This window comes from Stenella coeruleoalba (assembly GCF_951394435.1).
Source record: "Stenella coeruleoalba genome assembly, chromosome: 14".
NCBI classification, from domain to species: domain Eukaryota; kingdom Metazoa; phylum Chordata; class Mammalia; order Artiodactyla; family Delphinidae; genus Stenella; species Stenella coeruleoalba.
The window spans coordinates 54,898,746-54,914,455 of record NC_137160.1 but is presented as its reverse complement, the minus strand read 5'-3'; the positions used below and the strand labels follow the sequence as shown (position 1 = coordinate 54,914,455).

General features: G+C 46.1%; 1 protein-coding gene across 1 annotated transcript in view; it reads right to left on the bottom strand.

The window, feature by feature from the left end:
- Nucleotides 1-15,710, bottom strand: part of EMILIN2 (elastin microfibril interfacer 2) — a 51,165-nt gene that overhangs the window by 12,167 nt on the left and 23,288 nt on the right. The window contains exons 3-4 of the mRNA XM_079943431.1: nt 15,276-15,451; nt 7,120-9,030 (exon numbers count right to left, since the gene is read on the bottom strand). Of these exons, the coding sequence (XP_079799557.1) occupies nt 7,120-9,030; nt 15,276-15,451 (2,087 nt within the window). The remainder of the gene's footprint in view (nt 1-7,119; nt 9,031-15,275; nt 15,452-15,710) is intronic.

Here is a 15,710-nt window from a genome sequence, read left to right as displayed (position 1 = left end):
TTATTTTTGTAAAGCTCACAGAGGATTTTGCACGCAGCTGTGGGAGAGCCCTCCCGGAACATGGCAGTTCTAAAGTCAACGTTAAGATGGAGAAAGGCAGCTGCAACTTTCACCAACTAAAGAGCTTTACAACAACCAGATGCTCACAGGGCAAAAGGGCAGGTATCGTCTGGAGTTGGTGTGGTCTGAGTGTGGGCAGTTTGTTTAGCCTTATATGTATTTATAAAACTCTGACTTACTCCATCATAATATCTTGGACCTACACTGGCCCCAAACTCAGCCAATTTCAAGTTGAGGGCCAAAACCCTCATAACACTGGCATCAGGCCACACTTCCCCTGGCCATGCTTTACGGTTAAATGCTTATTTGAAAAATCTGTGCTTTTTCATTCTTACAGCACAGCTTAGGCTAAGCAACTGGATAAAGATGGGATTCTTAAATCTGTAATACCCCTGAATGAAACGTTATTAATATAATTCAAAACTAAAAATAGAACTACCATATGATCCAGCCATCCCACTCCTGGGCATCTATCTGGAGAAAACCATCATCTGAAAGGATACACGCACCCCAATGTTCACTGCAGCACTATTTACAACAGCCAAGACATGGAAGCAACCTAAGTGTTCATCGACAGAGGAATGGATAAAGATGATGTGGTACATATATACAATGGAATACTATTCAGCCATAAAAAAGAATGAAATAATGCCATTTGCAATAACATGGATGGACCTAGAGATTATCATACTAAGTGAAGTAAGTCAGACAAAGACAAATGTCATATGCTATCACTCATATGTGGAATCAAATTTTGTAAAAATGAAACAAATGAACTTGTTTACAACACAGAATCAGACTTACAGATATCGAAAACAAACTTATGGTTACCAAAGGGGAAATGTCAGGGGGAGAGGGATAAATCAGGAGCTTGGGATGAACACACACACACTACCATATACGCTAGATAACCAACAAGGACCTACTGTATAGCACAGGGAACTCTACTCAGTATTCTGGGATCACCTATATGAGAAAAGAATCTACAAAAAAGAATATATGAATATGTATAACTGAATCACTTTGCTGTACACCTGAAACTAACACAACATTGTAAATCAACTATACTCCAACAAAATTAAAATTTAAAAGAAGAGAGAAAAAAAGTATTTATGAGAAATTGCCCTAAGACACTTGCAGAAGAGGTGGCAGATTAGAAAGAGGAAGCAGTGCCGCTGTCACTGGAGTTGCTGAAACAGTGCTGCGACGTCCGGCAGGCATGGCCCTTCTCGGAACCGTGACGCAGGGGAGGAGAGCTTCCCTGACGCGCAGACTATTCCCCTGCCCCATCTCGGCTCGGGTGGGAGTCCCAGGTTTCTCAGCAACGGGAACTCCCCTTATGTCCCAACTGGAAGGGGAACAGCAGAAACGTCACAGTCTGGTCCCGGGGCCCCGGCAGAAAGCAGACTCTGGCTTTCAGCCACGCTGGGGGCAGACCCTGGAGCTGCCAGCGACAGAGCGACCCCTACCCGACAATTTCAGTCAACGTGGGGACAAGCTGCAGCTAAAGGAAAGGGACAGGGTGCTGGGGAGATGGTGTGAAGAACCAACACTGAAAACAGGAGCCAGTGGGACGGGGCACAGAAGCCCAAAGCCTAGGGCCACATCCACAGAAGAACAAAGGACTTCTCCATCTCCTTGCCCTTCAGAAGCTAATTTATTTGAACATGAATCCTGAATGCTAGGAAGGGGAGATTTCTAGGCTTTTTACACTTTCTCCCTGACTCCCAGTTTAGAAAAGAAGAAAAGGAAAGGGAAAGAGGAAAGAGACAAAACCCTCTGGCTTTCTAGAAACACTTGACAGAGCAGCCAGGAGCCCCACACCCAGGGCTCTCATCCCATGTCTGCGGTGTGGACAAGCCTGCTCTCACTCCTCTGAGGCTGCAGGCCCGGGGGCTGGTAGGAAGAGGAAGAGAGAAGTTCACCCAGGAGCAGAATGAACATCCACCATAGGGGACAGAGGGTCGACATCACAGCTGGTATTTACTGAGGGATTCCCAGGTGCCAGGCACTATTTAATACTCCACTAGTTAGGAATATTAATCCTCATACTAACTTTCTGAAGTATTATTATTATCCTGATTCGCTCCAATTAACAGGTGTAGAAAGTGAGGCATTAAGTAGATAAATAACTTGCCCAAAGTCCCAAAGAATGTGTAGAGTAGCTGGGATTGCAAACCTGGGAAATAATAATCACTTCCTGGCTCTAAATTCTCCAAGAGTTTCTCATGATACTTAAAATCCGTTATCACAGCCTATAAAATCCCACCTCATCTGACTCCTACTCCCTGACCTCACTGCCTAAGACTTTCCCCCTTGCTCATAGACCCGATCAAACTGGCATTCTGAATCCTCAATCAGGACAAACACATTCCTGCCTCAGGGCCTTTGAACATGCTTTTTCCCTCCGCCGGGAACACAGATCTCTGCAGGGCTCGCTACCTCGTCTTATTCACGTCTCTGCTCAAATGTCATCTCCACTGAGCAACCCTCCCCGACCTCTGATCTAAAATACAAAGTCCCCCGTCCTCTATCACCTTCTCTGTTGGGTCTTTCCCCACACACTGATCGCCAGCTGAAATCAGATCTTCATTTGCTGAGCTGTGCATTACGTGTCTTACGCTCTAGAGTGTAAGGTCCTTCAGGGCTGAAACGCCAGCCCTAGGACATGACTCAGTAAGCATCTGTTGAGTGAATGACTATATAAATGAAGGGGTGGGGCATATGGGGCCCAGGAGAGGGGTGTCACACCCACGTCACAGAGCGTTAAGGTGAGGCAGTCATGAAAATACAGTGGTTCTTCACCTTTTAGAAGTTAGGCAGTGCTGGGCTTCCCTGGTGGTGCAGTGGTTAAGAATCTGCCTGCCAGTGCAGGGGACATGGGTTCGAGCCCTGATGCGGGAAGATCCCACATGCCACGGAGCAACTAAGCCCGTGTGCCACAACTACTGAGCCCGCACTCTAGAGCCCGTGAGCCACAACTACTGAGCCCGCATGCCGCAACTACTGGCAACTACTGAAGCCTGTGCGCCTAGAGCCCGTGCTCTGCAAATGAGAAGCCACCACAATGAGAAGCCCATGCGCCGCAATGAAGAGCAGCCCCTGCTCGCCACAACTAGAGAAAGCTGCACACAGCAACGAAGAACCAAAGCAGCCAAAAAATAAATTAATTAACCGAAAAAAAAAAAAAAAGTTAGGCAGTGCTGAGTCCTAGATGACAGGCATGGACCTTTCGTCCAAAAAAGTAACCAAACATTTTTGTTTGGTTTATAATCTCAAGGATCAGAGGGATAAATTGGGAGACTGGGATTGACATATACACACTACTATATATAAAATAAAATAGATAAGTAATAAGAACCTACTGTGTAGCACAGGGAATTCTATTCAATACTCTGTAATGACCTATATGGAAAAGAATCTAAAAAAGAGTGGATATGTGGATATGTATAACTGATTCACTTTGCTGTACAGCAGAAACTAACACAACATTGTAAATCAACTCTACTCCAATAAAAATTAATTTTAAAAAAATCTCAAGAATCTCTTTTAAACCCCAGGGAGGAACATCTGCACCAACGACGCAGGAGGCGGCAGGTAACAAACAGACTCGGATCTATCTGAGCGTCAGCCGAAGCCCCTTCTGCTCCCCCGGCTGCCTCGTGGGTAGTTCTGTCCCCTCCGGGTGCTTCTAAAGAAAAGAAGGGGGTCTGTGAACAGGGCGGTAGAAACAGCAGAGTGTGAGTCCCTGGCCCAGCAATGTGGCTTCTGGTGGCTACATCCTGCATTCTCAGCTCTGGACCTTGGCTCGCAGTGGGAGAGATGATGACTGTCGTTAATATTCCCTCTGTCCCGACGCCCACCAGCCGCATCACCTTGCCTTGACCAGTGGAATGTGGCAGAAGGGACACCATGCCAGCTCTGGGCCTCGCCTGGAAGAGGCTTCCGCTTTCACCGTGTGATAAGTCTGACTACCCGAGACCACCTGCTGTGAGGAGGCCCAAGTCAGCCACACGAAGAGACAGGATGGCTGTGTGGAGGGACCCCTGAGGCACCGGACACGTGACCCGTCTGCCTGGCCCTCCCAGCCCAGCCGGGCCCACCAGCCCCCTGACTGCAGCTGAGCGAGTGACTCACGCTGACACCAAATGGAGCAGAAGAACTGCCAAGCCAGTTTCCTGACCCGCAGAGTAATGGAAAATGATACAGCTCTGTTGCTTTAAGCCACCAGGATCTGGAGTAGGCTGTCACACAGCAGTAAATAACGGGCCCATTTACACAACTCCTCAGCAGGGATGTCCTCCCCTCCTGCTTTGCTGAACCCTACCCACCCCTCAGTATGAGCTCCAGTAACGCCAACGCCTCCTTCCAGAAGCTTCTCTCATCACTCCACCTCACCCTTCACTCCACCAGCCCCTGAACGCTCAACCTCCTCATCCTTGGAGGCTCCCTCCTCCGAGAAGCCCTCCCTGACTTCCACAGTGGCCATGTGCCTGTGCCCGTGACCATCTCTGTCTGCCTGTTTCCCCTCAGAATGTCACTGTCACACACACTGTCACACATCCACATACTGCACAGACATAGCTCATTACTCCCACAAAGTACGGGTTCAGTAAGATCCAATGAACTAAAAGGATAAACCCTGACACCACTCACTGGGCCCTAACACACCACCTCATTCATCCTCTCTGCAGACCAGTGCATGCCGTTAGCCCCGTGACTGAAAACGCCTGGAGGGTGAGGGTCGTGCTACTCACCTCTGCACCCCTCACAGAGCCCTGCGCATAGTAGGTGCTCAATAAATGTACTGTTGACTCTTTTTTTTTTTTTTTTTTGGCTGCGTTGGGTCTTCATTGCTGCGCCCGGGCTTTCTCTAGTTGTGGTGAGCAGGGGCTACTCCTCGTTGCAGTGCACGGGCTTCTCATTGCGGTGGCTCCTCTTGTTGTGGAGCACGGGCTCTAGGTGCACGGGCTTCAGTAATTGTGGCTCTCAGGCTCTAGAGCACAGGCTCAGTAGTTGTGGCGCAGCATTTGGGATCTTCCCGGACTGGGGCTTGAACCCGTGTCCCCTGCACTGGCAGGCGGATTCTTAACCACTGCACCACCAGGGAAGCCCCTGTACTGTTGACTCGTAACTGGTCCATGTGACCTGAACTCCAGATTCACCCACAGACCTCTCATGCTCCGGTTCTCCTAGACCTGGATGCACTGCAAGGATGGACAGACTCTGCCTGTTTGTCTCTTTCCAATCAATGAAATTCTCGGAAATCCATGCTTTCTACACTCAGAACAATGAGTTCATTCCGAAAGGATCATCTTTTGGAAGCCACATTCTCTTTAAAGGCGCTCACCCCCGACCCCTCCTTTCACAGCCAAGCGTGAAGGAGTACACAGCTTCCCACGCTGCCTGGGAGCTGCAAATCAACTGGAAATATCTGGTTCAATCTGTTGTTAAAAAGCACAGTCCAGACAGAACTGTCACCATGAGGGACAATCATTCTATGAATACACACATAGTCCTGTGACCTTTACCCAACATTCCAGAGATAGGGGAGCTGTGTGGGCCTGGGGGGAGGGGAGGGGGAGGGTTATAAATATAGGGACTGCCTGGGTAATTCCTTATCTACAAACTCCTTATCTCTGGGAAGGTTCAAAGCACTTCCCACCCACCACCTGGGACCCTCCCGCCTCCTGTGGACCAGGCCCTGGCTCTCCCCGGCCAGGCCAGGGCTCCTCTGCTTCTCCCACTCCAGCCTCCCCTTCTCAGGCTGTAAGTCTCAGATAGGACCTGATCCTAAAATTCTACAAGCTCACACCAGGCCAGGAACTTGCATCAACAGGTAAGGGCCTTTGTCACCTGTAGCTGAGCAAGGTGGAAAGGTGATAAAGGCCAAAAAAGAAGACAGGACTGGTCAGGAAGTGGGGTCCTCTCGGGCACATGGCTGGCCCTCCCCAAGTCCTCATGGACCCAGAAAGTGTGCGTTCATCTCTGGGAGACATAGGGGAGATGTGTGCAGGCCTGGAGGACAGCGCCTGGGGTCCTCACCCCACCTCCACCACTTCCCAGCTGTGCGACCTTGGAACACATCCCTGAGGGGACTAGGCCAGTGCTGATTCAAATAAAAAGCGCTCAATAAATGTGAGCTCCCCGCTCATCCCTCCCGCGTGCATTAGAAAAGGCTGGCTCAGTACTGAGGCTACTGAATCCAGGTACAAGGGAGGCTCTATCCTTCAGGGATGACGTGCTAAACCCCCAAATAACAGAAATTAACTTGACTATATCACTCAATACTATTAAGGGACCATTCATCCACTCAATTCATTAATTCATTCAACAAACATTTGTCGAGCGTGTCACGTGCAGCCGGCATTGCCCTAAGCGCAACTTACGAGCGTCCTTGTTCTGGACACTATGGGGCTTTAAACAGTTACTGCCCCTGAAGTGCTTTTGTCCACGGTCCTGTCTCTGTCTTTGGAAAGGAATACAATGCATTCTACCTGCCATCACGTAGGCCCTAGATTTTAGGGAACAAGAGGATGCTCAAAGCGGATGCTCTGTCATGATAATGACAGAGATTATGACACCAGCAAACAGAAGTGATGCTCACACGGAGGTGAATGGACACACACAGGAGACTCCCTGAGTAGAAAACAAGACAACATATCCACTGCCCCAACCTGTTATGCCACAGATCTGACCCCGACTCTAAGCTCACGGACATGACAGTATAGATCGACCTTCTACCACCTACCTGCGGGGAAGGACCGGTTCTCCTTTTGTATTTTCAATTTGCTGTCGGCTGATCATTTGCAAAATGCACAGATCGTCTGCTTGAACGCTACGGTGATGTCAAATTATGTTAAAAGTTTCTAAATACTTTCTCTCGCTGTTGGTATTTGCCTTAATGTTACCCAGCACCCAACGATTCACAAACTGGCCCCCACCTATGAAGCACACTTCGGTTAGCAGTGATGTAGTTAATTCCACAAACCATCCAAAACCTAGCATAATACGTGTTGCAAACAATTACAAGAAATGGAATTGTAAAGGTCCACTTACTTGCCGATGGTTGAAATCTGATCAGGTCTTGCAAGTCCGTAGAAATCTGGAAAACATGGCTATAGAACTGCTGGACTGAATTCTTCAGGCCAGAGATGTCTCTGGAATGTGCCCGGAGCGTCCCGTTCATCTGCCTGACACAACTCCAGAGGCTGCTGACATGCTTGTTGAGCCCTTCCTTGATTTTCTGAAGACTTCCTGAGATGGAGTCCAGTTTGCTGCAGGTTTTCTCCATATGAGACACCCTGTCCTCCACCACAGAGACCCCCCTCTGGACCCCGTGTGTCTTCTCCTTACAAGCGTCCAGCTCGGCGAGGACCTGGCCCTGCAGCCGCTGCCACCTCTCCTCCAGCTGGTCGCAGCAAGGCACCGAGGCGGCCGGGGGAGACGGGAGGGGTTCAGCCCCCTTAGGAGACCCACGCCCTGCAGCCTTTTTACCTTCTCTACCACTGCTCAGCTCATTATGAAGATGACTCACGTGGTCTTCTGTGTGGTTTAGTTGAGAATAAAGAAAACTAAAATTCTGTTGAAGTCTCTGGATGCTATGCTCGGTTTCTTGAAACTTCCTATGCATTGTGTCATTTAGAGATTTCAAAAGGCTCAAAGCGTCACCTGCTGAAGGGTCGTCTCCATTTCGCAAAGTATCTTCTCTCCCACGAGGCTCTCCCTGGAAGTTCTGTAGGCACATATCCTCCACCACTTGCACTTTGTCCTTCAGGTGGTTTATCTCCACCATGACCTGTTTGTTCCCAGCCCCCGAACCATCAGGCAGGGCTGACGCTGGGGGAGCAAGTTCTGCCTCCGAGCCGTTGGCCATTGCCAGGAGAGCGCTCCCCAGCCGCTCCTCCAGAGACTGTATTTTCTGATCAAGAAGGTGCTTCAAGTCATCTACCTCCCCACTGATGGTCCCCCGGAGGGTTTCTTCAATGTAAAAGCAGTGTTCCTCTGCATTCTTCTCTGTCACGTTGATCCTTGCATCCAGTTCATTCCATCTGGCGTCAAAGTCCACATCTGGCTCTGGAACTACGAGGCGGTCAAACTCATTGTCTAGTCGTCCGTTCAGCATTCTAGTCGCTTCAGCAACTCTTTCAATTTTCTGGTCTAACGTCTTGACCTGTTGCCCAAAGTCACCATTCTTGGCACCGTCACAGCAGTTTGCCCTGGTTGGAGGGTCTTGGATCCGGGCTCGAAGGTCACTGATTTCTTTTCTCAGGTTGGTTTCCTTCTCTCCTATAAGCTCCATCACTCCCAGGTAGCTGCTCCCATAGTCATCACAGTGCTGCTGGAGACCAATTAGCTTATACTCACACGAGTTCTTCAGATCAGCCAGCTTCCTGTCCATTCCCTCCATGAGCTCCTCTCTCAGGGCATCAATCTGACTATCGACATACGCTTGGTAGAGCTCATTGGTCGTCATGGTGACCGTAGGGCCCTGGGCCGCCTCCTGGAGCTGTCTGAGCTGCCCTTCATAGCCCTTCACCTTCCCATCCAGCTCGTCCAGCTTGCTACTCTTGGTCTTCAGGGCATCCTTGACTTCAGCCAATTCAGACTTGATGTCCTTCATGCCAGATTCCTTACTGTTGAGGACACCAGGAAGCTGGACCGTTTCTGGTTCTCCACCCACGGCACTGTCAGGCACTGGCTGGGGGTGCAGGTTACTGAGCCACGATGCCAGCATTTTGCTGGCGTCATCCTGAATGGAGTGTTTGAGGTTTTCATTCACTCCAGCAATGGAAGACTGGAGATCAAGCACCGTCCTTGTGAGTCGGAGAACCTTCTCCTCAAGCACCTGGATTTTCTTTTCCTGAAGTTCTAGGGGCCCCTGTTTTGGATCTACGGTCCGACTTAGTTCTGCTGCAGGAGTTGGTGACAAAGTCTTCCCAGGCTCTGAGACTCGGCTTGGTTCACTGTCTGTTACAAAGAAAGAGTTGGACATGACTTAACATCTTCTACCTTTACCCAGTTTCTGCAAAGACAATAAACAGGGTATTCAAGGGATTCACTTACAGCTCCCTTCTCACTGCAGGTAATTATTGTGCTAGAGTGAAAAGACTATGGGCTTTAAGTAAAAGAGACCTCCAGGGGCATTCTGGCCCTGCTGTTTACAGCCTGCCCTCGAGCAGGCTAACTCACATCTGTGAACTATAATCCCCTCATCTACGAAGCAGAGGCACTATCTCCCCTCTTGGGTTGTTAAGAGGATATTTACACGGCACATCATAGATACTCAATGGCCTCTTTCACCCTGAAGGGAAAATTCTTGATTTGCGTTATCATATGAACATACATCATTCCCTCATTAGTAACTGCACCCACACCCCGGTGGTTGACCGCATGCTGTAAAACCACAAGAACCCACTTGAGATCCACCCATTAGCAGTTGGGTGGTATGATATCACACGAGCAGCAAGTTATCCTCCAAGCAACCCCTAAACGTTTGCTTACTTTTAATAGCATCCCTGTGCCAAAAGACTCTCATAGACATCGTTCGGTGCTGTCATGCAGCTGGGGACACTAACAGCGAACGAGAGATAAAGAACAGAGTCTACTGGCGTCTGCCAACAACAGAGCTACGTGGCCCTAAGCAGTGAGAGTCACTAAGTCAAAGAATACAAACATTGAAGTTTTTTGTGGCCAAGCCCCGCGTGGCTTGCTGGACCCTAGTTCCGGGACCAGGGATCCAACCCGTGCCCCGTGCAGTGGAAGCACAGAGTCCTAGCCACTGGACCACCAAGGAATTCCCCAAACATTCCATTTTTGATAATCCTACGTTAAGAAATGTACCCTGCAAGGAAACAGTCCAAAAGAAAAAAATTATTATAAAATAATTGCGATGAGTCATAACATGAAAATAAACTAACGTACAGAGAGAGAGAGAAATTAAACAAAAAGCAGGTTATCAGAATCTGAGGCACTGGACTTCCCTGGTGGTGCAGTGCTTAAGAATCTGCCTGCCAATGCAGGGAACACAGGTTCGAGCCCTGGTCCGGGAAGGTCCCACATGCTGTGGAGCAACTAAGCCCGTGCACCACAACTACTGAGCCTGTGCTCCGGAGCCCGCGAGCCACAACTGCTGAGCCCGTGTGACACAACTACTGAAGCTCAAGTGCCTAGAGCCCGTGCTCTGCAACAAGAGAAGCCACTGCAATGAGAAGCCCGCGCACCGCAACAAAGAGTAGCCCCCGCTCACCACAACTAGAGAAAGCCCGCACGCAGCAACGAAGACCCAACGCAGCCAAAAATAAATAAATAAATTTATTATTTTTTTTAATCTGAGGCACTAGGAGAATAAGCAGCAAACCACGCCCCTGAACACAGAATACAAGGAATACTAGAATACCATCGACAAGCCTACAGACGATACTGAGACCTAGCGTGTAAAGTGGAAAAAGTCACACACGACATAGATTACAATGAAATAAAATGCATTAATGTAAACTGACAAACACTGGAAGTAAATTTAGAATGTTGTCGATATTTGAGCTTCATGTTCATTGTTTTCTCCTCCTCTAAACTTTTGCAGATGATCATATCAACAGTTATCATTCACTAAAATCAACATAGTGTTAAAACCAAGACTGGAATTCAGATGTCTAAATTCCCAAGGAGAAAACTAGAAAGAACACCTTGTTTTCCATACTGAAAAATGTATTCTATCTCAGGACACCAGAAATAAAATTCATTGAATCACGTACAAATGAAATGTTGTTCTGAGCAAAGGAAATTTTTTTCTAAGGGCTGGAGAAGCAGGGAAGGATCAGGATGTAAGCAGAGGTTTTCTTCATACACTGCTGGTGACTATAAGAATTGTTACCACTTTTTGGAAGGATAATTTGGCAAGTGTATCAAAATACTCAGAATCCTTTTGACTCTGCAATTACACTTCTAGAAATTTATTCTAGTAAATAATAAGGATGAATCCAAAAATTTAACAGGAAAAAATACTTATTCAAATACTATCTATAATAATGAAAAATTGCAAACAGTCTAAATGACCAACGGTACAGGATAATGTCCAAACAATGACACTCTATGAAGCCATGAGATGATATCGTAGTATATTTAATGACATGAATGTTTTTTCATGAAGTTAAAAAATAAGTTCCAGAAACAGTATGTTCATTACAGTGATAGTGGGTTGAGGATAGGCGCTTCCTTTCATTCTCTTCCAAAATCTCACTAAAATGGCATAAAACAAAACAAGCAAAACAAACCCCAACCAAGTCACATATAAAAAATTGGGAATCAGAATGGTTTTGGACATTTTCACAGTGCATTGGAAACTAGAAGAAAAAAAAAATTTTAATTGAAGTACAGTTGATTTACAATGTTATGTTAGTTTCAGGTGTACAGCAAAGTGATTCAGATACATATATATATGTATATATATTCTCTTTCAGGTTCTTTTCCCACACAGGTTATTATAAAATATTGAGTATAGTTCCATGTGCTATACAGTAGGTCCTTGTTATCTATTTTGTATGTAGTAGTGTGTATATATTAATCCCAAATTCCCAATTTATCCCTCCCCCGCAGTTTTCCTCTTTGGTAACCATAAGTTTGTTTTCTATGTCTGTGAGTCTCTTTCTGTTTTTCAAATAAGTTCATTTGTATCATTTTTTTAGATTCCACATATAAGTGGTATCATATGACATTTGTCTCTGACTTACTTCATTTAGTATGATAATCTATAGATCCATCCATGTTGCTGCCAATGGCATGATTTCATTCTTTTTATGGCTGAGTAATATTCCGTTGTATGTATACACACCACATCTTCTTTATCCATTCACCCGTCAATGGACACTTAGGTTGCTTCCATGTCCTGGCTATTGTAAATAGTGCTGCAATGCACACTGGGGTGCATGCATCTTTTCAAATTATAGTTTTATCTGGATATATGCCCAAAAGTGTGATCGCTGGATCATACGGTAGCTCTATTTTTAGCTTTTTAAGGAACCTCCATATTGTTCTTCATAGTGGCCGCACCAATTTACATTCCCACCAACAGTGTAGGAGCGTTCCTTTTTGGAAACTAGAAGAAAATTGAGTGATGCTTTCAAAATTCTAAAGGAAAATTATTTCCAACCTAGAATTCTGAAGCTGGAGTAAATATATTTTCAGAATATCAAAAAGTTTACCTCCCATGCAATCCTCTCATGAAACTACTAGAAGATGTGCTCTACCAAAACAAGGGAATAAACTGAGAAAAAGCAAGCAGGGGGTACAGGAAGCAGGGAACGGATGGGAGAGAAGTCAGTGAAGGTCACAGGGTGGCAGCTGTGAACAAGGACAAGCAGATGACCAGTCCAGGTGGGGCAGGTGAGAAGGCTCTAGGAGAGATTTCTTCAAGGAGATGAAACCGATGTGTCTGAACAAAACGAGGGGACATGTAGATAACCAGCGGAGAGTCTGGGTTGAAATAGGGATAAAAATATAGAAAACCAAGCAAAGGAAAACATACTTATTAACTCTAGAGAAATCCAGAAACAGTGTAGGAAAGGCAGCATGTTCATAGTACACTACAGAGCTCCGCTGTAAACATTATATAACTACTACAATGTAACCAATAAGTACTGAACAGATAAAAACACAGTATAACTGAACGGAAAGGACGGCAGTACAGGAGCCCCATGTTAGATGAAAGGGACTTAAATCCTCACCTTCCATAATGAGAAGTCAAGGGGCGTGGAGGTAAATTCCAAAAGACCATCTAACGAGTTTAAAGCAGTGCTCACTTCAGCAGCACATTTACTAAAATTGGAATGATACAAAGAAGATTAGCACGGTCCCTGCACAAGGAGGACAGGTAAATTTGTGAAGCATTACATATTTTTAAGCAACCTAAGTGTCCATCGATAGATGAATGGATAAAGAAGATGTGGTATATATACACAACGGGATACTGCTCAGTCATAAAAAAGAATGAAACAATGCCATTTGCAACAATATGGGTGGATCTGAAGGGTTTTATGCTTAGAGAAATAAAAGTCAGACAGAGAAAGACAAATACTCTGTGTTATCATTTATATGTGGAATCTAAAAAATAAAACAAATAGATGTATATAACAAAACAGAAACAAACTCACAGATACAGAGAACAAACTGGTAGTTACCAGTGGGGAGAAGGAAGCGGGGAGGGGCAAGACAGAGGTAGAGGATTAAGAGGTACAAACTATGTAAAAAATAAATAAGAAACAAGGACAACACAGGGAAATATAGCCATTATTTTGCAATAACTTTAAATGAAGTATAATCTATAAAAATACTGAATCACTGTGTTGTACACCTGTAATTAATATAGTATTGTAAATCTATACTTCAATTATTTTAATTTTTAAAGAGTTTAAAATAATTACCCCTGAGAAGGGAAAGTGGGAGAGAAAGTGCTTTTCCTAATAGTCCTTATAAAGCTACTGAACTCATTAAACTACATGTATGTTTAAACTTTTATAAAATAAAAAGTAAAACTAAACAAAACAGAAATAAACTGTCCACTATGATCCAACACGCCCCCTCACTACTTGTCTAGTGTCTGCCTTTCATGAGGTCAGGGATTGTGTCTGCCTTGATTTTCTCTTTTCCTAAGAACCTAGTATAGAGCCTGCAGATATAGAATAAATATTTGTGGGATGAATGAATTTTTCTTTAACAAAATGTATGCGCAGAAATAGAAAAGAGAATAGTGTTCTATAGTAAAATGTTAACAGTAGTTGTCATTTGGTGGTGAGACTGTGTACTTAAATATTTTTCCTATAAACATTCTGTAATAGATATGCATTACTTTTATAATAAAAATTATTTTAAAGTCTGTTTTACGGACAATATTGGGAAACACCACTAGTTTCAAAATCGAAAACACAGGACTTCCCTGGTGGCACAGTGGTCAAGAATCCACCTGCCAATGCAGGGGACACAGGCTCAAGCCCTGGTCCGGGAAGATCCCACATGCCGCGGAGCAACAAAGTCCGTGCACCACAGCTACTGAGCCTGCGCTCTAGAGCCCGTGAGCCGCAACTACTGAGCCTGCAGGCCGCAACTACTGAAGCCCATGCGCATACAGCCCATGCTCCGCAACAAGAGAAGCCACCACAGTGAGAAGCCCGCGCCCCGCAACGAAGAGTAGCCCCTGCTCGCCACAATTAGAGAAAGCCCACGCACAGCAACGAAGACCCAATGCAGACCAAAAAAAAACCCAAAACAGACTGAAAACACCTCATGGGAAAATATAATCATTTAAAGATGACTTAAACATTTAACTCATAAGAAAATCTAGGTTTTTCTCACTGAACTTTAAAAAAGAAGAAAGATAAAGTGATGTAGAATAATGTCAAAATATTTTTATCCATAAAAGTCAGTTTCTTAATGTTACACTTAAAAGCCAAGGTGAAAATTATCATTGCTTGCTAAGCTATTCATTGAGTTTGTGCTACTTCACTTAAAAAAAAATCAAAAGCAAATTTAAGAACAGCCTCATTGGACACTTCTAACTTGGGGCTTAGCTTTGCAAATATCTCACCCCAAACAGAATAAGAATGATTCTATTTACCTTTTTTTCTTTTTGAAAAAGAAACAATTTTAGTTTCTTCAAATTCAGGTTTATGGGAGCTTGTACATGAAAAGTAAAGTAAAAACAACCCAAGCATCATTACCTCGTTACACTTGACTCTCTTTTGTCTGTGCCTCAGGCCACACAAGGCTGAGACCAGCAGCATCTCCCACTCTAAGGCCTTGGCTTTCACAACCAGTTGGCCCTAACAAAGCAATTTACTTTTTTTTTTTTTGCGGTATGCGGGCCTCTCACTGCTGTGGCCTCTCCCATTGCGGAGCACAGGCTCCGGACGCGCAGGTTCAGCGGCCATGGCTCACAGGCCCAGCCGCTCCGCGGCATGTGGGATCTTCCCGGACCAGGGCACGAACCCGCGTCCCCTGCATCGGCAGGCGGACCCCCAACCACTGCGCCACCAGGGAAGCCCGCAATTTACTTTTTAAAAGTCTGTCTTCCGATCGCTACTGCTTCTGCAAATAAATTTGTGTGCCATGTGTCTACTGCAGGCATATGTGTGTGTTTTGGGCAGAACTTGGAAAGCTCCACACATCCTGTCGTGTGAAGGAGCAGGGGCGGCCGGCAAAGCAGAGCGCAAGTCAGAAGGTACCTGTGGCTTTCTTCACGCTGCTTCTCGGCCGAGCGGGCGTGGGGCGGGGCATCTTCACGGGGTCTCTGGGACCTTCTTGGCAGTCGCCTCCCCTGAAGCCAGGGCAGCACCTCCATTCCAGCTGTGTCACCGTCTTGTACCTGGTGACGTATCTGGGTCTGACATTCACACGATAACTGCCGAAGAAAAAAGGTGGCATCTCTCTTTACTGGCTGCTGTTGCAAACACCCCCGGCCCCCCTGGCTGAACCCGAATGAAGACGCTCCAGGTCACTGCTCTCTCCAGGCTGACCCAGCGGGGATCACTGGTCTCCTCTAGTCCAGCCCTGCCCCCCTCCTTCCTCCAGCTCCTGCATCCACCTGCCCCCAGGTCCCCTCCCACTAAAGGCTGGAGAAACAGACAACTCAGAAAAACTTGGCCCATGAATCTCATTGG